Source organism: Marmota monax, unplaced genomic scaffold (genome assembly GCF_021218885.2).
Source record: "Marmota monax isolate L192 unplaced genomic scaffold, Marmota_monax_Labrador192_F-V1.1 WCK01_AAM20220418_F8-fsc00047, whole genome shotgun sequence".
Classification (NCBI taxonomy): Eukaryota; Metazoa; Chordata; class Mammalia; order Rodentia; family Sciuridae; genus Marmota; species Marmota monax.
This window is the reverse complement of record NW_026692072.1, coordinates 9,548,052-9,569,936: the sequence shown is the minus strand read 5'-3', so window position 1 is coordinate 9,569,936 and position 21,885 is coordinate 9,548,052. Positions and strand designations below refer to the sequence as shown.

Genomic DNA, 21,885 nt, shown 5'->3' with positions numbered 1-21,885 from the left:
CTGAATAAAGCTACGTTTATTTAAGTGACTATCCTTTATTCTTGTATTATGTTCTTCCTACTTTTTGAGTGCTAAAATACCTTTTCTTTTCCATGATGATTCTGATATAATATGGTAATTTTTAATATTTATTTTTTAGTTGTAGTTGCACACAATACTTTTATTCTATTTATTTATTTTTATGTGGTGCTGAGATTGAACCCAGGACCTTGCGTGTGCTAGGTGAGTGCTCTACCTCTGAGCCACAACCCCAGCCCAGAAGATGGTAATTTGTGTGTGTGTTTTTTTTCCTTCTTTTTAAGTCCTGAACTGGCAAAATTAATAGCCAGAAACACTTAACCCAATTTAATTTTTTTTCTTTTCTTTTTACAAATTTACTGGTGCTTAAAACTAGGAGACACAGCCTAGATAAAGGCCCACCTTTCTGTGCTGCGTATTTCACAGTATTGAATTCTTCCTCGTGACATCCCTACAGATTTTGAAGCAGGATAAAAGTCAGTCTTATGTAAGCCAACATAAATATGATCTTAAGTTTCTAGAACAAAAAAATATGCTTTCATTCAACCCATGGTTATATCACCTTTTATTAAAGCTAATTGTATCAGTACTGTAGGGTTCCAGGGTTCCAATTTAACAAGTACAATGCCATTTCCATGATAGCCATTATTATTTAAGTAGTCTGTTTTCATACATGTGAGCAATATTGGTGCAGAGCGAAAACAAAGAAGGCTGGGGTCTGTGCAGGTCCTGAGTTGGGGTGTCAGTGGTACCATAGGGATGGTCAGCCTCAATGTACATTTTGGTCCATTTATCTTTTTTTTTTAATATACCTTTATTTTTTTAAACTTCGTTTTAAAAAAACTTATTTTGTATTAGTTCGAATCAGTTCTACATGACAGCAGAAAGCTTTTCGATTCATTGTACGCTATTTAGTTTTTTTTAATGTGGTGCTGGGGATCGAACCCAGTGACTCATGCGTACTAGGCAAGCACTCTACCACTGAGCCACAACCCCAGCCTTGGTCCACTTATCTTTATAATTCAATCATACTGCACAGTTTCAGTATTTACATTTGTGTAAACTGAGAAGAAATAACATGTTATAATAAAGCTTATTTTAGTGGGCTTTACGTGTCAGAAATAATTCCCTCTTTCATAATTATACTTTTTAGAAGGAATAGTTCCATATAAACATATAAATTGGTATATACATTTAGAAAACCTTATAGAGATCTATGTAAATTACAGTTTGGCCACCAATAAGCAAATTAATTCCCCATTTTTTCAAAATCATTACTGTCACCAATAAGCAAATTAATTAATCCCCATTCCGTCAAAGTGAGTAAAATTTTTAAAAAAAAGGAAAAAAAGAATTGCTAGTGATTATATTTTATGGTATGTTTTCAGAGAAAATATAATAATGATCACTGACTTTGGGGCCAGATGGAACAGATGGCTTTTATGTTTGTCATTCTGTGATTTGCTATAATCATGTTTTTTCCTATTAAATTGTTCTTGGTAATATGAGTCCTACATCCATTTTATATGAGTGTTTATATTAAACTTCAAAATTAGTTCTGGTGGAATCCAGAACATGTGTCGGGAACTTCTAAAAGCAACTTCTTTTTTCCTCCAAATCATGACAACATTTGGCTAGGTTAGCAATTGCTGCAATGACAACAACAGCTTCTGGGGACTGGTGGGTGCCCTGCAGCTAACGTGCACAGGCAGAAGCATCTGGCTGTGGGATGACGTTTAGTTCTTCTTGGCTTTCTTCAGATAGCGAGCCCTCAGGGACTTGTTGAGACCCATGGATATTTTAAGATAAATCCAAGAAGGCAGGATGGAGTTTATTGAGCCCTAGAGAAAGAAATGGGGGAGATATGTAATTATAGCATACAATCTGGGCTAACTGAAGCCGATGACCTGATGTTACTAAATTGTTATTTTACTTACAGGTAGATTTTTAAAGTTCTTGGGTGTACAGTTTAAAATAATGCACAGACGCCCTGTTAGATTAACAATATATACTATTTTGTGTCACTGTTTTGTGACTCAATGAGAAAGAAAAACCCAAAACCAGAAAGTACTGATGTGAGACTTAAAAATCAACATACCATAAGAGAATGGATCAGGTATCCATTGGTTCGGGACTGCAAGCCTACTGTTTTAATTGCAGATTTCACAAATGTCTCTGAAGAGGGCTTGTCCCAAGTTGGCTTTCGGATTTTAGCCAGTTTTGTAGCTACGTAGAATGGCAGGACACTCTAGAAAGACAAAACATGTCACTGATCAGAAGCCCACAAACTCAAAACTGACGTGATGCTTGACTGACAGCTGTAGAGAAAGAACAAAAGCAGCCATCTAAACACAGCCTGAGAGAACACATGAAGCATAAAACAAACTGTAGTAAGTCAATCTATGAATAAAATAGAATGAGACTGAGGAAAATATTAAAAAGAAATGGAAACACACTGTCTGGAACCTTTAAAAGAAAGGCATTGAGGCTGGGGTTGTGGCTCAGCGGTAGAGCACTCGCCTAATGTTGTGAGGCACTGGGTTCAATCCTCAGCACCACATAAAAATAAATAAATAAAAAATAAAGTCATTGTGTCTGTCTACAACTAAAGAAAAATATTTTTTAAAAAAAAGAAAGAAAAGGAAGGTATTGATAGCAATCCAGAGAGCGGAGACTGAGGGAGAGGATGATCTCACTGAAGAACACTGGTGTGCAGAACCAGTAAGTAAGAATTTTGACACTGTATCCTTCTAAAGAGATGGTACTCATTTCCCCCATAATTTATTATGAATTAAGCTTGCTCTATAAACTTTAGTCCTACAACAGATATTTCATTTTCTTAGCCTTAAACTATCACTTTTCTTCCCTAATTTCTTAGCATTCTGGTTCTGAGTTTTATAAACTTTGCTAGTGACAGGATAGGACTACTTCTTTTTAACTTTTTTTTTTTTGGAGGGGGGCGGCGGGGTGGGTGGGGATGAGGTGGTTGGAAAGACTGTATAAACAATGTGTAAACTGCTTGAGCAACAAAGACACCTGACAGGACAGATAGGGTTTGACAAAACTGAATGTGAGCTTTTAGAGGAATTTTATGAATGTCATTTATTGCTTATGCTTGGTACATTTTGGATGTGACTCAACATAGAATCCCATAACAGGAAACCCTATTACAACGAGTCCTGATTGTGACAAAAGAGGTTTCTTCTGTAATTTGAAATAACATGGGCATTGCAGTTCACCAAAGGTGAACGTATTCTGTCCAACTCGTGTGAAAGGAGAGGGTATAAATGGTATAAATCACCACGAGGCTTCTGTGAAAGAGGAGGATCCGTTCCAACAGGTGGTGGTCAAAATCAAAACTTCCACATTAGGAATGTAATTAAGGTCTGTTCCATTATGGGTTTCCTTCTTGCTGAGATCTGGAAGGAATGGTTCCCTGTCCCTTTGGCATTATGTATATATGCAGGCTTTGTCATTTTGTATTTTTCCCACCCCCGAGTATAAGTCAAAGAATACAGCCCACCACTCTTGGTATGTAACCTGAAACTTCAACCCAACAGAGTCTAGAACCCCAGGACTGGCCACTGTCACTCTCCCTCTTTCTCTTTCTTATCCCTGAAGCCACAAACCTACACCAAGTAAACTAATTTCACTAAGCACATGAGTATCTGATCCAACTTAAAATGATTGAGAATTTGGGTTTTTATGGAAATATCACTATCCATTTACCCCTCACTTAAGGAGTAAGTTTTTTGTTTTTGGTCAAAAAAGACTTTGATTTCAAAACCAAAGTTTTGTTGTGAGGATATAAGCACAGCCCAAAGAGTTATCACCGACTGACACCAAGTATAAAATGTGGAGTTCAATGGGTAAGTCAAGTTTGTTCACCAAGCAAAGCTGAGCACCCAAAAACCCCAGAAAATATGTTTATACTCTGATCTCAAATAATGAAGGAACATAAGCAAAACTTTTCTCATCTCTGTGTCTCTGATTTAGTGGTTATAAAAAAAAAAGTGAGGATTTGAAAAAACATTCCCACATATAGATCAAACCTGCTAAGATTCTGTTAAGTTCTGAGCCTCTTGAGATGCAGATGGTCTGGTAATTATACTTTTCAATTGCATTATAATTTCTGGTTCCTTTCTTCCATCCACCCTTCCTTCCTCTCCCCTTTAATATGCATATGGCATAAACTGGATTCTTGATCTTGTAAGAAAATTACACTGCATTGCCTGACTGAACCACTTGATGGTGCCACAAGTTAACTCATCACTCAGCTAAACTGTCGTAAGAGTCTAGAAAAGACCCTGGCTCTGGGGGGGAGGGGACAAGAGATGCACACAGGAATTCCAAGTCAACTGTTTTCCCAACTAAGAAATGCAAATTCTCTTCTGTAAAGAGTATTTACTTCCATAAGGGTTTAAAATCAAGGTGGTGCTTTTGCGCTAAGTCCTAAACAAAGTGGAGGCGCCTACCATATAAACAAATAGGGAGACATGAAAGAACATGATGTTCTCAGGGAACTAAGAAGTAGGTAATAAAGTTCAAACGCTGGCAATGTGTGAAGGAGGCAAAACAGCGGTGGAAAAAAAAAAAAAAAAACTACATCCAATCACCGGATGGTATCAAGTTCTAGAACACACCCTCCTCATTTGCCACTGTACTGTCAATGCTTAGAACAGCACCTGGTATACAGTAGGGGCACAATCAATACCTACTGAAAGAACTTGTCAAAAAACCCATTTCATATGGATAGCACTGAAGAGTAGTAGTATTTAGGGTCCTTTCTACTGCTATGGTCCATAAGATTATTACACCAGAAAGTTGATAATGAGAGTTTACACCAAAATTTTAAATACTGTGAAGATTAAGCCAGACGATCTATCTAAACAAAGGCAAAGACGCCTGCCTCAGCTTCCTGAGCTGCTGGGATTAGTGCACCACTGTGCCTGGCTCCATTTTTGTCCTTACTCAGGAAAACATCATGGGAAACAGGTCAAGAAGATACACATACTTTTATGGGAAGTGTTCTGGGCAGAAAAATTTTGAAGTTGTTTAAGCTCAACAGGTTGCTATACAAATTTTGCCAGCTCAGAAACAACCTGACCTTGACAGCAATAGATGCGGGCAAGTATCCTGATTTCCCAAATTTAGAATCTTAAACTGAAAATAACTGGTTAGGTCATAAAGCAAAAACTGTTAATGGCCTGTAATCCCAGTGGCTCAGGAGGCTGAGGCAGGAGGATCGCGAGTTCAAAGCCAGTCTCAGCAACAGCAAGGTGCCAAGCAACTCAGTGAGGCCCTGTCTCTAAATGAAATACAAAATAGGGCTGGGGATGTGGCTCAGTGGTTGAGTGCCCCTAAGTTCAATCCCTGGTACCCACTCCCCCAAAAATCATTTATTTATCTATCTATCTATCCCTGGAACAATTTGGTTATGGTTATCCCCCCCCCCCCCATCAAGTAGAATGCTTCGGTATCTGGTCTTTACAGGACAGTTGAGGGGTCTTGGTTCAGAGCAGGAAAGCTACTACAATTTAATGCCATGGAGCAGCAGGAAAGAGGATGCCCAAAGCTGCACGGCAGACACTCAAGAGCCAAATACGGAATTCTGGGACTTCCCACGGAGCATCTTTCATGTGCAGTCAACTGTGTACTAAATACACCTTCTCATATTTATAAATGATCACAGAACAATTCTTGGCAAGGGTCTGGGATAACATGGACAAGAGGACTCCAGGCCTCAGTCTATTTGCACAATATGGGATTCTAGACTTGGGGTCTAATTTGCTGTTTCTGGGAATTAAATTCACCAGTGTGGCCAGCACATTCCTAAGGCACAGGTTAGGCTCCTGTGAGATATATCAGGGGCACTTCACTTCCTTGAATTTGTGTATTCATCTTCTATTTCTGAAATCTTCAGAAAACCTGAATAATTGTACACAGACACTATAGTTCCGGAGTTTGTATTACTCCACTTGCAGACAATGAAATCAGCTTCCTTACAAAAGGGACCCTGAATATCTTATTGGTAGAAAACCTTAAATAGCCCAGAAAATGTTGGGAAAAAGGAATTGTTCTGAGGGTGCAGAGAGTTCTGGCTACATGGCAATAAAAAATAGGTACACATTTTGGCATTTAAGCTCAAAATAAAGGAATTCAACATATTATGATTTGCACAAAGAAAACCCTTGACCAATGCTGGCTAATAATTCTACAAGTGACCTGTCTCCAAACGTGGAATTTATATGTCAACATTCAAAGAATGAAAGGAAAAATGGTGTAATTGTAAAACAGGCATTCATTTAACAATACTGATTTCCTGAGCACATAGAACGATATTTAGGCACTAGGAACATAAATGTGCACAAAACAGTCCCTAATCTTACAGAGCTTATGTTTAGTAGGGGGACACTGGTATAGGATATAGGTAGTGGAGGCTGTTTCTACAGTTAGATAAATCAACAAAGGCCTCTCCCATGGGTGACACGATCTGAAAGAAGGGAGGGAAGCCAGCCCAAAGCCTTTTAGACTGAGGGGGAACAGCTAGTGCAAAGGCCCTGAGGTGAGTGTGTGCTCAGAGCATTTCGGGAACTGCAAGGAGAACAGAGATGTAGTGGGAGGGTAGGCTGTAAGATAATGTGGAAGTTTGAAATGAGAACACTGTAGCTGTGAGCAGACTGCAGGGGCTTCAGGCAAGCATGGGGACAGGAACAGGGAGGCCAGACTGGGAGCATCCTGCACCAGCATCCTGGGTAAGATAGTGGCTCAGGTCAGAGCGGGAGCAGTGGAGGTCATGAGAAGTGGTCAGAAGGTGGGTATGTTTCAAGGATAAACTAAAGTCGTAGGGCTTCCTTATGGATTGAACTTGGGAGGTGAGAGAAAGAGGCAGTGGAGTGGCGGAGGAGGTGGCTGGGGGCGGAGATCAGCATTAGATGAAATCAGAGTGACTTGGATTTAAATTCCATCTTGACCACTTAAAGTATTTGGCTGAATCTTCACATCCTGTAAGAGGTGCAAGAATATCATTTTCCACAGAGAATATCTGACTGCTGGGGTAACTATCTGGTTATCTTCCCTCTGGACACAGAGTTAGTGGTTTGGAGGGACTGAGTAGGTTAATAGAGCTTGTGGTGCAACACTGTCGTAAAAGGCCAAGAAAAATAGATGGATATCATCCCTGACACGTGGAGACTCACCTCGTTGGAGTCCCATTATTCCAGTTGATCTAATCTTGCTATTCTGAAGCCATTTGTTAAAGCAGGTGCAGTTGACCAGATCTGAATATTTCCAGAGAGGATCTTTATGTCGCTCTATAGCTCTGTTTAGACTCCATTGGCACTAAAGACACACTCTATTACCTCCTTTTATTGTCACTGACAATTAGCAAGAAAAACGGGTGGATACATGTGTTTTCCAGGAGCCATTTCTTAATTTTCACCTTTTTAGCTCTTTGAAGCCCAACAGACCTCTACTGCATTTTTTTAAATCCTTGAATTTTGTTTTCTCCTTTAGTTTGCCCTATTCATTTTCTAAATTTCACAGATGAAAGCAAATTTAGTTTATTCTGATTTTAAAAATCACATTTTTAACTGAACTAATAAAACTATCAACTCTCATAAACAAAAAAAGACATAAGAACTGTAAGGTGATAACTTAAAGGAATGGGGCCCAAAGGATTTCTTTGTGTTGGTAAGTTCAAATTTAATGGTGTGGTTTTTTGGGTAATCTATTGCTAAGAATAAGAAAAAACACCTCATTTTCAGGGCAGCTGAAACCTACAGCCACCCCCCCACCCCACCCCCCCACCCCCCGGGCTCAGGACGTCTCTCCCTGCTTCTTCTCTGCTCCTCTGACAAAGAGGCAGGCAAAGTAAACCTTAGGGATGGTTTCAGTTGGCAAATGGTCTCCCGGTTGACAGCATCTTTAGAGACTGGCTTCCCAGGTCTTGGGAGGAAAACTGTGTCACAAAGCAGCACCTGTGAGAGCAGGGAGGCGCTGCAGACACAGGGGACTTCGGAATTACACAAACCCAGGGCACAAACCCAGATGGGAACACTCTCTGCCCTTCCCACGTGCTTGAGCCCTCGCCCTCCTTGGGCATCCTCACAGCAGTACCACTGTACCAGATCATGAATCCATGGATCGTTTGCCCGTTTGCTGTTGTCTCCTCTTGACTAATGTAAACTCAACCACAGCAAGGGCTCCAGCTGCCCTTTTGCCACTGTATCCCCAAGGTACCCTTGAAATATTTCTTGACTGAAGAAAATTGGAACACAATATATATACCTCACTAAAGTGTATGATGCTTAAGTATCTGTCTTCTGTCACTCTCCGTTGGGACAGGACAATGTCCTCTTTACCTCTTTCTCCACTGCCTGGCTAAGGATCTCTCAAATAGCAGGCACTTGCTGTCTGATAAACAGAACTGACCTCAGGCAAGTTACATGCCTCCTACTGACCCCTAGTTTACTATGTGTAAAAGGGGTCTAGGTCAACCTCTAGTTCAAGTGAGAGAATAAGTAGCTGAACAACGGGCATACTGTAAATGTTCAATAAAGGTAAGTTTCTCTCCTCTCCATACTTGCGTACCATTTCCGAGTTCGCAGTGTTTCTCTATACATCACTTTATTATCCCACTTGCCAGAAGGGACATTAAGCCTCAAAGTAATGAAGTAACTTTCTGTAGGTCAGACATCACTCAACAGTAAAAGCAGAACTCAAACCTTGGTCTGCTGGCTGAGTTCAGTGTCCTTTCCTCCCTGCCACTTAAGCACGTGGTGACAAATGCAGTCTGCACCAAAGCATGGACTGGACTGAGGGAGCACTGAGATGGGTGTGCTTTCGCTGTGCCCTCTTGCTTTGAAACGACTAAATATCCAGGCAGTGCGTCCCGATTTGTATTTACAAGGCAGGCTATGAAGAAACGTCACCGGATGCGAAATCTAAGGGAAACCCCAAGAGACAGCAGGATACTTGCATGTTTTAAAGTGTCTTTCCTCAGACTGCTTATTAATCAAAGGTAAATAAAAGTAACTGTGTGGCAGAAAGAAATGAGTCAAAATCCACACCAAGGAGGGCAGATGACGCTATGTCTCCCCCGTGAGATGTCCTGAGAAGGACACAGCATCACGAATGTAGTATTTTGGACAGGAAAGTATCATCAGAACCTAACTTGGAGGAAACATCTGATAAGCCCAAATGAGAAATGTTCAGTAAACAAGAATGGGGGAGGAGTGTTGTGCTCTTCAAAAATGTCAATGTCATGAAAGACAAAGAAAGGACATACTCCAGATTAAGGGAATTTAAATAACAGATCAGTGAAATCAGACAAATCCTGACTTGGCTTTTTGAAAGATTAAGTATAACTTTTTTTGACTAATCTTTAATTATAAGGTAACAATGAGAGACAATAGTCCTCATCAACAGAATACACTTTTGATAAGGTTTATCCAAGAATGTTCTTCTCATCCTCATTCTGTCTTCCAAATCAATAGTCTATGAGGCTCATAATTCAGCTCCAGGGCATTTATGTATAACTTCTTGTTGCTGCTGCTGCTTCTTTTTTGTTTTTCCCTTTTTTTGTGAAAGGCTGGGGTCTTGCCAGGTTGCCCAGGCTGAACCCCTGGGCTCAAGTTGGTCTCCTGCCTCAGACTCTCAAGTAGCAGGGACTACAGGTGTGCGCCACTGCACAGGGTGTTGCTGTTTATTTGCATTTCCACGAAATGACTGTAGAATGGCAAATCAGAATTCTCTTCTCTCTCTCTTCTTGGGTGCTAGGGATTGAACCCAGGGGCGCTTTACCACTGAGCAACTTGCCAGTCCCTTTTGTTTTTTTGACACAGGGTCTCACTAAGTTGCCAAAGTTGACTTTAAACTTTCCATCCTCCTGCCTCGGCCTCCCAGTTGTAGAGATTATAGGCATGTCCCACTGCGCCCAGCTGGCAAATCTGAATTCTCAACAGGTAGTCTTAGAAATTATAGGAAACAAGTTGAGAAAAGGATGGGGAGGGAGAAGCAAGGTGAAAATATTAATAAGAAAGTAATATAAAACAATCTAGAATTTGAAAACTATCCTTCTTCTACAAAAGAGTAATCTGATGGACATTCACAAGGAGGCAGACCTAAAAAGATACCTGTTCTTTCGAAGATTAGACAAAACCTGAAACTTTGTATCACAGCATTCGCCCAGAAGCCACCCACAACTGAAGACCAGAAATCCATGGGAGCAACACAAGAAGCTCAAAAGGCCCTTGAAACAAATGACTGTGTCACAAAGCATGACCATGCCTAAACCAGAGACCTCTGTGGCACGAGGCAAAGGGCAGGTCTCTAGTGAAACAGAAAGTTCATGTGCCATTAGCAGTACAGGGACAAACAAGATAAAACCCTCAAGAACACCCGGAAGTGGGGGAGAGAGAAAGAGCCAGAGAACAGCAGGCAGAAGTTTGTAGGCTAAAGGCAGGAGAGGCATAAGCACATGTGCCACGGGGCAGAGACGAGGATTTCCAGGTAGGTGAATTGTGACCAGAGCCTTGAAAGAAGGACAAGGGTCACAGGGCTCAGGAATGAAGGGCACTGGGAGGACATGTGGCATGGACTTAGAGAGGAGCCAGTCATGGGTAGTTCACAGGGCAGAGAAGGTACTGGACACCAGTGTCCACTCTGGCCTGAAGAGAGGGGAAGACGACAGGGTGTCAAGAAAGACAATGGTCCCATGGAGAGTGAATTTAATCCTAAGCCTCAGGGACAGCCATTTGAGAATTGTGAAGGAAAGCAACATTATCTGATTTGTATTTTAATAAAAAAAATATGTGAGATGGAGTGGGAGGTGGAATCAGCTAACAAATACTTCTAGCCCCAAAATTTAGAGACATAAAACACCAAAGAAAACCCAATAATTTTAAACTCTGAAGTTTCGTTTAGACCAGATTTATTTGCTCCTTTCATCAGAATTAATATGAGGTCCTTCTTTTATTCTCCTTCAGCATTCTGATGGGTTCATTCAACCTGACAACTGTGCTTTCCTTCACCAAATTCATTCTAAGTTTAAATCTCAAATAAATTCATGTGAAGAAAGCTAATGATTGATGAAATTAAGTAATTTGGAATTCATTATTAAGCAAAAATGAAAGTTTATCAAAGTAAAATATTTCAGAAGACAAATACTGTATTTTTGTAGTAATTTCTAGTCATACCAGATTAATGGGAAGAGAACCTGGAGAAAAAAATCTTTGAGGGTAACAGGCTATGAAAATGAGAGAAGCCCGGCATAGCAGTGTACCCCTGTGATTCCAGGAACTGAGGTGGGGGCAACTGAGGCAGGAGGATTGAAAGCTAGGGATGAGTCTCAGCAATTTAGTGAGACTCTGTCTCAAAATAAAAAAGACTGTAGTTTTGCGGTTGTTATGGTTTGGAAGTAAGGTGTCCCCCAAAAGCTGACGTGTGAGACAATGTAAGAGGATTCAGTGGGGAAATGATTGGGTTGAGAATACCTTAACCCAATCAGTAAATTAATCCCCGGATGGGATCAATTGAGTGGTAACTGAATAGGTAGGGTGGCTAGAGGAGGTGGGGCACTGGGGTGTGGCTTTGGGATATAAATTTGTATTTGTCAAATGGAGTCTCTCTCTGCTTCCTGCTCATCATGTGACCGCTTCTCTATGCCATACTCTTTGCCATGATGTTCTGCCTCACCTTGAGCCCCAAGGAATGGAGCCAGCTTTCTATGAACTAAGACCTCTGAAGCTGTGAGCCCCAAATAAACTTTTCCTCATCTAAAATTATTCTGGTTGGGTCCTTTTAATCACAGCAGCAAAAAAGCTGACTAAACCAGTAGTAAAATGTCCTGAGTTTAATCCCTGGTGGAAGGAAGGAAGAGGAAGGAAGGAAGGAAGGAAGGAAGGAAGGGAGGAAGGGAGGGAGGGAGGGAGGAAACAAGAGAGGAGACAGTTTTGTCTATGAGCAGAATTTCAGGCATTGCTCATCTGCGTTCACAAGGCCGACTGCCCCTTGGGTCACTGAAACATCTGCAGCTCTGGTTGTTGCCTACAGGTAACTCACCAATAAACTTTGAGGCTCTTGCCTAATTTCAGTGGGTCTTTAAAAATTATTAAACAAATAGTATGATTATTAAAGATTCATTGGGGAAAAATGTAACATTGGATAGCAATTGATGCCATCCTTCTCGATGTGTCCCCAATAAATGCTTCATTTGTTTCCTTGTTACCAAAATCCACATAGCAGTTTTGAGTTACAAGCATTATAATGTCTGGTGTCAAGGAAGGCAGTAAGGAGAGTATGGAAGAGTTCAATAAAAATTCCAGGATTCCGCCAGGCATGGTGGTACACACCTGTAATCCCAGCAACTCGGGAGGTTGAGAAAGGAGAATTCGAGTACAAAAAGCCAGCCTCAGCAATGGTGAGGTGCTAAGCAACTCAGTGAGAACCTGTCTCTAAATAAAATATAAAATACGGCTCAGGATGTGGCTGAGTGCCCCTGAGTTCAATCCCCAGTATCTCCTCCTGCCACATACACACACACACAAAAAAAAAATCCAGGACTCTAGCACACCCTGTCCTCCCCAATGCACCTTAAACATATGAGAACCTGTTATACTAAGTGGCTCTGACATCTAAGCATCCTTTGGATGAAAGCTAAGGTAGAAATTTAGAACAAGCAGGCTCTCCGTGGGCCTGGAAAATCAGGAAATATTCAACATACCCTTCCTTTCATTACCACTCACTCTCATGATAGGTGATTTGGCCCCAGTACCTACCAGAATGAAAAGGGTTAGCAGCTAGAGCTAGACGGCACTTAGGTCTATCCTGTTTATGTGCGGATATAAAGAATGAAATGGAACCAAGAAGCCAAGCACCTTCTGGCTCCATCACTTCCCAAGCACAGATGATCCAAGAAGTGTTCAGTGATGTCTTATAGGCCCAGAGCAAGTAGCTTAGTGGGTAAGAACACGGGCTTTGGTGCCAAACAGACCAGATATGCGTCCTGGTTCAAAATGGACAAATAACTTATTCTTTTAAAGCCTTGATTTCTTACAACTTTTTTAAAAGATGATAATCTACTAAATCTTTTTTTTAATAGTTTTTAGTTGTTGATATACCTTACCTTTATTTTTAATTTATTTATATGTGGTGCTGAGGATAAAACCCAGTGCCTCACACATGCTAGGCAAGTGCTCTGCCACTGAGCCATAATCCCAGCCCCTTTTACTAAATTTTTATTTATTTATTTTTTTGTGGTGCTGGGGATTAAACCCATGGCCTTGTGCATGCGAGGCAAGCACTCTACCAACTGAGCTATATCTCCAGCCAAAAAGATGATAGTCATACTATCTCCTGAGATCCTTATGAAATGGAGTGAAGTGAGGCAAATAAAATGCTTAGCACTGTCTCTGAAAAGTAACCACTCAAATACTCACAATTATTTTGGTTGATCATTAAAAAAGCAAAATATAAGGCTCAAAGTAATGAAAGCCACACTAAGAACTAGGTGTATGCACACTAGGTTAGGTGATGAGCAGGAGCAAGAAAAAAGGCAGTAATTGCAACTTCTGCCCAATATATTTTTAAATGTCCCTAAGCATGGAAACACTGTGAGCCATTATTTCTTTGGGTTAAACAATAGCTCATGAGATAGGTACTCATAAAACCCACTGTTTACGTCCTCTCACAGCCTATAAAATATAAAGTATTTTATATTTTATTTAGAGACAGGTTCTCACTGAGTTGCTTAGCACCTCACCATTGCTGAGGCTGGCTTTTTGTACTCAAATTCTCCTTTCTCAACCTCCCGAGCTGCTGGGAAGAAATCTACAAAAGCCTAGGGAGGCGGTGGGAGGGAGAAGAAAACACATTACATCAATCTGCCTCATCTACTAACGATATAATAAACTCAAAGGTCGATATAAAAATTAACTCAAAATGGGTCAAAGACCTAACATAAGCTAAAACTATAAAACTGTTAGAAGAAAATAGGGGAAAAGCTTCATGACATTGGATTTAATGGATATTTCTTGGATATGATGCCAAAGACACCAGGAATAAAAGAAAAAGTAGATAACCAGCACTATACAAAAATTGAAAAAACACTATCAATGCTTGCATAAAAGACACTACCAAGAGCTGGGCGTGGTGGCACATGCCTGTAATAAGCAACATGGGAGGCTGAGGCAGGAGGACCCAGAGTTCAAAGCCAGCCTCAGCAACTTAGTGAGAAGCTAAGCAACTCAGTGAGACCCTGTATCTAAGTAAATTATTAAAAAAAAAAAAGGGGGGGTGGGTGGGTGGGGATGTGGCTCAGTGAATTCAATACCCTGAATTCAATACCCAATACAAAAAATTAAAATAAGACACTACCAAGGAATTGGGCATGTTGGCGCATGCCTGTAATCCCAGCAATTTGGGGGGCTGAGGCAAGAAGATTGCAAATTCAAGGCCAGCCTCAGCAACTTAGCAAGGCTCTAAGCAACTTAACAAAACCGTGAGTCAAAAAATAAAAAGGGCTAGGAATGTGGCTCACTGGGTAAGCACCCCTGGGTTCAATCACTGGTATATAATAATAATAATAATAATAAAGTAAAATAAAACACCACCATGAGAGTAAAAAGGCAATCTATGGAATGGGAGCAATATTTGCAAATTATCTAATAAGGGGTGAGTGTCCAAATGATTTAAGAACTACAATTCAAAAAAAAAAAAAAAAAAAAAAAACAATTTAAAAAAGGGCAGAGGGCATGAATAGACATTCTCCAAAGATGATATATAAATGGCCAGTAATCACCTGAAAAGGAGCTCAGTATCACTAATCATTAGGGAAATGCTAATTGAAACCACAGGGAGAGACCACTCCCATTAATATGGTTATTGCGTGGCTATACAAATAAACAGACACAGAAAACAGCACATGTTCAGGAGGATATGGAGAAATTGGGACTCTTGTATACTGCTGGTGGAAGGTAAAACAGTGTAGCCAATATGAAAAACAGTATCATAGTTAAAAATTTAAAATAGATTTTCCATATGATCCAGCAATACCATTTTGCATATACATCCAAAAGAATTGAAATCATGGTCTCAAAGACATATTTGCACACCCATGTTCATATCCGAATTATTCACAATGGCTGACAGGTGGAAGCAACCCAAATGTCCATCAGTGCATGAGTGGGTAAACAAAATGTGCTACACATACAAAAGAAGCCTCTGTAGGAAATTTTAACACATTCTTCAACATGGATGAACCCTCGAGATGGACATTCTGCTAAGCAAAAGGAAACTAAGATACTCTAAGAGATTTGATTTTGAAGGATCAACCTCTGTATGATTCTACTCATAGGAGGTATCAAGAGTAGACAAATTCAGAAGGATAGAAAGTATAATAGTGGTTGCCAGGGTCTGAGGAGAGGGAGAAATTGGGAACTAGTGTTTAGTGGGCATAGAGTTTCAGTTTGGGAAGATGCACTTGTTCTGGAGATGGACAGTGGCAACAGGTACACAGCAATGCACATGGACTCGATGGCCCTAAACTGCAGGCTTAAAATGATTAACATGGTAAGTTTTATGTTGGGCGTATTTTACTACCATTTAAAAGAGCTATCATAATCTGATTCCCTCAAAATTAATCCACAAGAATGTAGAATAATTATGCTTCAACTGTTTTATAGTTCTACTTTAGGTATCCCTACTTAATTCTAGGTAATGATTTTTTAAAATTTAGACTTAGGTGCATAAGGGGAAAAGAACCATGTCTTTAATGGTGTGCTAACGTCACATTCACTTACTGAGGAATGTTATTTTCTTTCGTTGCCAAGACAGCAACTGTTGCTGTGGAAACCACACAAAAACAGGGACACTTCACTGAAACAAACTCCACTCACCTGCACAAAGATGCCCTTGCTTCTATACTCCTCATGGAGGCACTGAGAGAAGAAATCTACAAAAGCCTAGGGAGGCGGTGGGAGGGAGAAGAAAACACATTACATCAATCTGCCTCATTTGTAGCCATGGAAACAAAAAGTAATAAACTACTTAACACCATCATTTCTAATCATTCTTTCATTTCAAACACAGGAAAGATGTTTAAAAAAGCCTTCCAAACCTCAAGTGATTTTTATCTGCCACCAAATGAATCCTACAGACCAAAATTTTCATTTAACTGGAAAAAAGCTCTTCTTAGACTGTATTTTTTTTTCAAAAAATTATTTTCTAAGAAAAAATACTTTTATATTATTAAAACAAAGGATGTATTTCTGCTCTCTACTTGTAACATAAGCAGAAACACAATATGAATTCTCTCCTATGGGGGATTCTGTTGTGAAAAGGAGAAGAGCAAGAATCCTCTGGATGCTTCAGGGTGGCAAAATCCAAGAAGCACAGAGATGAAAGCGAGAGTCCATCTTCCGATAAATAATGCAACTTTAAATCTATCCGTTGACTTTAATGGGCCCTTTCTCAAAGGTGAACTCAAGCTGGGATCTGAAATGCAAAGTACCAATACAGACTCCATGAAGGTCTGAATTGCAACAGTCTGCATCCATGGAGAACAGGCAGGAAACTGAAGTTGACTGATCACTTCCAACACATGCCATCATTGTAAACATGTCTATGGTATGTTTCAGAGATACTGAAAGCAAGTCCATTGCAAAGATTGTGGGGTGGTGTCAAGGTTCTTCAAAAGAAAGTAGTGACTGAGGTTTTTCAAGTGAAAAAGGAAGCAAGTGGTTTGCTCTTTTCCTTCACTGGCATGTAGCAAGTTTTTACTATGTATTATAAGTTGCTTATTTCCCCCTAAAAGCTTATTTAACTTCAACATCTAAATAGTCATTTTTCCCTTTGGAAATGTATTCCATGCTCAATAATGTATTGGAACATGATGCTACTGACCTGCGGGCAGAAGAGATGCATTCTATATATTATTATCCTAGCAGTAATGTGAGGTGAATGGAGATGTTGTACGAAATTATGACAAATTACACAAAGTCTGGAAAATTCTTGTTCACACCCCAGAAGTGACACTGTATATCTGTGAATTCTGCATAATGTGACAGAACGTTACACTTTCCCCAGTCTAGGTTGGCATACTGCGTACATTTATGTGCTGACTGGATGCAATTCTTTTATGCTGTGTGAAACTGACTCATTCACATAGCAAACCTCCAATCTCAGACTCATTAGCATCATGTTCTAATTAAGAGAGTAACTGGCCCAGGCCAGCTCTCCATGGAAAGCACAGTATCACTTTTAAAACCAGTAAATAACTGGGAGGAAAACAAGCACCAGCGGCTCTGATGTGCTGTTGTCCCATTTGTAAGTTTACACCTATCAGTATGTCTCCAGCTGTGGCTTCCCCAAAATTCATGGGGGGTATTCCTTTTTCTCTTAATCCACTGGAAAATTGCCAAGAATAGATAATCAAGAAAGTTAAGACTATGTTAATTACTTGGATTAAAAAAATCATTCCTTAGTCTTATAATGACTAAAATTTACTAAAATAAATTCACCTTGGTCGCAGAGTAGATGGCCAATAGTGGAACCGGAAACATGCCACTGGCAGAGGAGATGTTCAGAACTGCACCTTTAGACCTAAAAAGGAAAATGTGCCAAGTCAATGGAATGAATCACATACACAATTGTGTGTGAACTGTAGACTGAGATGTATAATTATTTGAAACAGAACAACATAGCTGCTCTTGTAACACACAGCTCTCCCTGCCTTTCATCAGTGAGTGATATGCTTGGTTAGTGAATGAGGCATAATTCAATCAAACTAAAAATAGCTCTTCTTTATGGTGAGTTCACTTCCCAGTCTTAGTAATCCAGAGCATGACGGGATCAGACCTATTCTCCTTGAGCTGATCTCTTATCTCTGAGGTCTTCTCTGGTCAAAGCATCAACAATGTTCATTTACAGAGCTGAGGGTAAGTAGCTCAGTGATAGAGTGTTTAGCATGCACTGGGCCCTGGGTTTGATCTCCGGAAACACACACACACACACACACACAAACACACACACACACACTCATTTATAGATGCTCCGTACATGCACCTTTATTGTGGAATATCATCCCACACTAGCTTGCTCTAGGATTTAAAGCATTCTATTTGCAAAAATATGTTACCCTTCAACAAAATCATAAACTTCTGGGAACTGAATCCTACTTTTCTTTAAGCACTATGCAAATGCAGAGTATGGAACAAACAGATGCTTAAGAAAATCTCTGACAATGAATGAACAGCTATATCCTGCCCTCATGTTTTCCCTGGTTTGTAGATATTTGGGCACCGAAAAGCTGACTCCAAAACTCTGTGGCTCTAGTTCACTTATGTATTCTTTTGCCAAAAGCCAAAGCTTGATTCCTTTTTTAACTTTTAGAGACTACTTCCAGTTAAAAGTCAGAAAGTTACCTGGATTATCTAATTCTATAAGCAAATGAAAAATAGTTTGAGAAAAGCAATGCTGTGAGCCTACTAGCTGTTAGCAAACACATGCTGGTAGGAAACACGCACGATTATAACTTCAGGAATGTTAGAACTAACGACCAACTCTTCCCCTCATTCTGTTCTTCTGAGGGGTTCTCTTCCTGTGCTGGGAATTGAGCCCAGGGCCCCACATCTGCCAGGCAAGCCTCTTCTACTGAAGGTCCTCTTCTTCAGCTACTGAAATCTGACCCCACCCATGTCCCATCCTCCACAGCAGGTTCCTTTGCTTCAACCCAGTTTTTCATTCTTCTTTGTCTCCATTTATTTTCCCAAAGCCTGTTTTTTAAAAGTATTTTTAAAAAGGGGGACTACCTAGACCCTTTTTAGGCAAAATAAGAGAGGAAACATGATTAAATGGCATCTAAGTTATTTCAGACATAAATCTGAAAAAGAAATAATCCCCAAAGGTCACCCGCTCCATCTGCCAGCCTCTAGGCAAGATGCCACTCCAACCATCAAAGGAAAGTCTGGATCCTCAGTTTCATGTGTCACCGGAAACAAGCTGGTGGTGCTTTGTGTATTTCTGTGGTGTGTGTGTGTGTGTGTGTGAAGTCCTTATTAGTAATACATACGTCTTTAAACAGTAAAATCCATTAACATTTGGTGATAGCAATAAGATTAAGTTTAAAAATGCTATTAAGGGTTTTGAAAAAAGCCATTGATGCATGAATTACATCATTCTTGTATTTTTTTTTTTTCTGTCTCTCAGAAACAGAAGAGCCTTTTCTTTTTTAATTTTAAGGTAACTTTATCAGGAGTTAGAACCCAATCCTCTAAGATTAAAGAAAAAAACTGATTAACAATGAACACCTAGTCATTTCATTTTATCTATATTTGTAAGAAATTCTTTTGATAAAAATGGAATAAAAATCACTTTTGTTACAGGAGACTTTTAATACAATATTAATTTATCTTTAAATTATCTTCATATTTTTAGGATGCTGAAATTAGATCATGGTGATGGTTGCACAGCTCTGTGAATATGCTAAAAACCACTGAACAATGCACTTAAAATAGACAGATTTTTAAGGTATGTAAAATACATCTCAATAAATCTATAAAACGAGAGAAAATACATATTTACGACACATGAGAGTGCATCACCTTTAAGCAGGGTCAGATCCCAATCAAGGGAAAGCTAAGAGTGATTCTGTGGTCTGCACCACGGTGTGCTTTCCAAGAAGTAACCCCAAATCCTGACCAATGAACCCCTGTCCTGTGCTCCAAGAACCCCTGTGAGTTTTTATTTTAACTTTTTTCTCATATAACCAAGAACTGTTATCTCCTCACTCATGCAGAGCAAGTAAAGAGAAGGCAGTTTGAGGAAGATGTAGATCATGTTTTTTCACTGTCTACCTTTGCTGGTTTTTGTTAGCTGAATTCTGTACTCTACTCCACTCACACTAGAGGGGGTGGTTGTGTTTGCCCTTGAACAAAAATCTTACATTTCTTACTTCATTTCTCGCAAAAAAAAAAAATAATAATAATCAATTTAAAAGCCTTTATAGGTATGTTTAACGTTATCAAATACTTCTTAAAAATTAAATCTTGAACTCATTCAACAGGCTCTTAAAAATTTTATTCAAGGAAGCCATGATTCCAACATTAAAGATAATAAAAGCTTCTTTCCCATTTTCAAAAATTATTATCAACAATGCAATAAGTCACAATCATACAGCCATGCTCCTTCACTTGTTTACTCCCTGAGGCAACTAAGATCTTTGTTTCCCAAGTATTCTACCCTGATTTAAAATTCTAGGGGATAAAGTTACTTTCAGCAAAAAGTCAGAATTTTAGGTTACTTTGTATAAAGCATAGTATTTGCATTTTAAAATATGTTCAAACAAATCTAAGACTATTCAGATGCTGCATAAAGTGAGAATGTATCACACCTAAAAAGTACGAGGACGGCATTTACAATTATACCCAAATGACAGCAGAGAAAGCACCCCCTCTACAAATCTGTTCTACCATCAAGAACACGTATTTGTCAAGCAAAAACCTCCCCACACCCACAACAGCATACAATTCTGTCTCAGTCTCACTCTTTTTCCAAGGATAATACTATTCAACTTAGTTTTATCTGTATCACAAATAACACTGGTACTGCTTGTCTCGATTGTCTACTGTATACACTATCCTTTATGTTGAAACGGGCGTGACCCTTTGGGACTGGAAGGCACAAAGGATTCGTCTTTAAAATCAACGACTTTGTCTAGCTCTAATCCTCCATCTAAGCAGAATTAGTGACGTCAAACCAGTTTCCATGGCACAGCCAGACTCATGACAACTCTGTTATATCAAGCAGAAGGACAAAATGGGCTGCGCTTAATTGCACACAGAAACAAACACAAAACCAAACCCTGGTTAATCTCTCATTTTCCAGGGACTTGGGAATAATTCTAAGATTGGAAGGTACATTAAGAATTTTTTGCTGAAGTTCTATAATGAAGACTCACTCATGTTGCTCATACTTCAGCACATTTTCTAGTTTGTTATGACAAACATCTAAATAAACAAGTCAAGAAATATTTTCTGTGGTGCAACATTTTTAATTCATCATACTGCTTACTTGCTAACAGTCACAGTGCTGTCTCAGTGGTGCAAATTACTGAGGATCTACTAGAACTAAAATATTGCAAAAACAAAGCAGAAAATTTCAACTGCTAAAGAAGCGCCTCTCTTCCATTATGAGTCCTCCCACATGCCAAGCAAACTCACCCAACCCTATAACATTTAGAACCCTGCCTTTATAGCTTCCTATAGCTATGCGGTCTACAATTCCCTCAGACCTGTGCAGTTTCCCATAAGGCTCTCTTTAGTAGTCACCTGAATAAAAAAAATTGCCAAGCCTCTGTCCTACAAATGTCCCACCATTCGTAGTATCCTTGCTCTCACCTCTTTAAAAAATACTATTGTCATACAGGAAGCAATAGGTCTCCTTTGAAGTAAGTCACTGATTTCTGCCTTCCTGGGGAAACCTCAGCACTGCCCTACTCTGCAGGTGAAGAGGTGGAGGTGGGGAGGTGTAAATGCTACTGTGAAGAACTGGAACCACAGGGTCACTCACAGTGGGGACAGCTACCTTGTGCAGGGTTTGATGGCAGACCAGAGGGAATATGCAGAAAAGACTCCATCATAGTTATTCACATTCCCACTTCCTATCAGAGAGGACATAAGCATGCTCTTACAGGGTCATTTTATATATATATATATATATATATATATATATATATATATATATATATATATATATATCTTTTTTAAAAAACAAACGTAATGCTGACTTTGGTGTAGAGAGTTCTCAGAGACTCTCAGAAGACAAGAGAAACGTACTGAAATAGAGTTCTATGTCAGAAAAAAATCCTGG

The 21,885-nt window shown here is 39.6% G+C and overlaps 1 protein-coding gene across 1 annotated transcript in view; it reads right to left on the bottom strand.

The window, feature by feature from the left end:
- Window positions 1-734: 734 nt before the first annotated feature.
- The window catches only part of Hsd17b12 (hydroxysteroid 17-beta dehydrogenase 12), a 147,066-nt gene continuing 125,915 nt past the window's right edge, over window positions 735-21,885 (bottom strand). The window contains exons 8-11 of the mRNA XM_046456339.2: window positions 17,538-17,619; window positions 15,915-15,980; window positions 2,117-2,266; window positions 735-1,859 (exon numbers count right to left, since the gene is read on the bottom strand). Of these exons, the coding sequence (XP_046312295.1) occupies window positions 1,755-1,859; window positions 2,117-2,266; window positions 15,915-15,980; window positions 17,538-17,619 (403 nt within the window). The 3' untranslated portion in view covers window positions 735-1,754. The remainder of the gene's footprint in view (window positions 1,860-2,116; window positions 2,267-15,914; window positions 15,981-17,537; window positions 17,620-21,885) is intronic.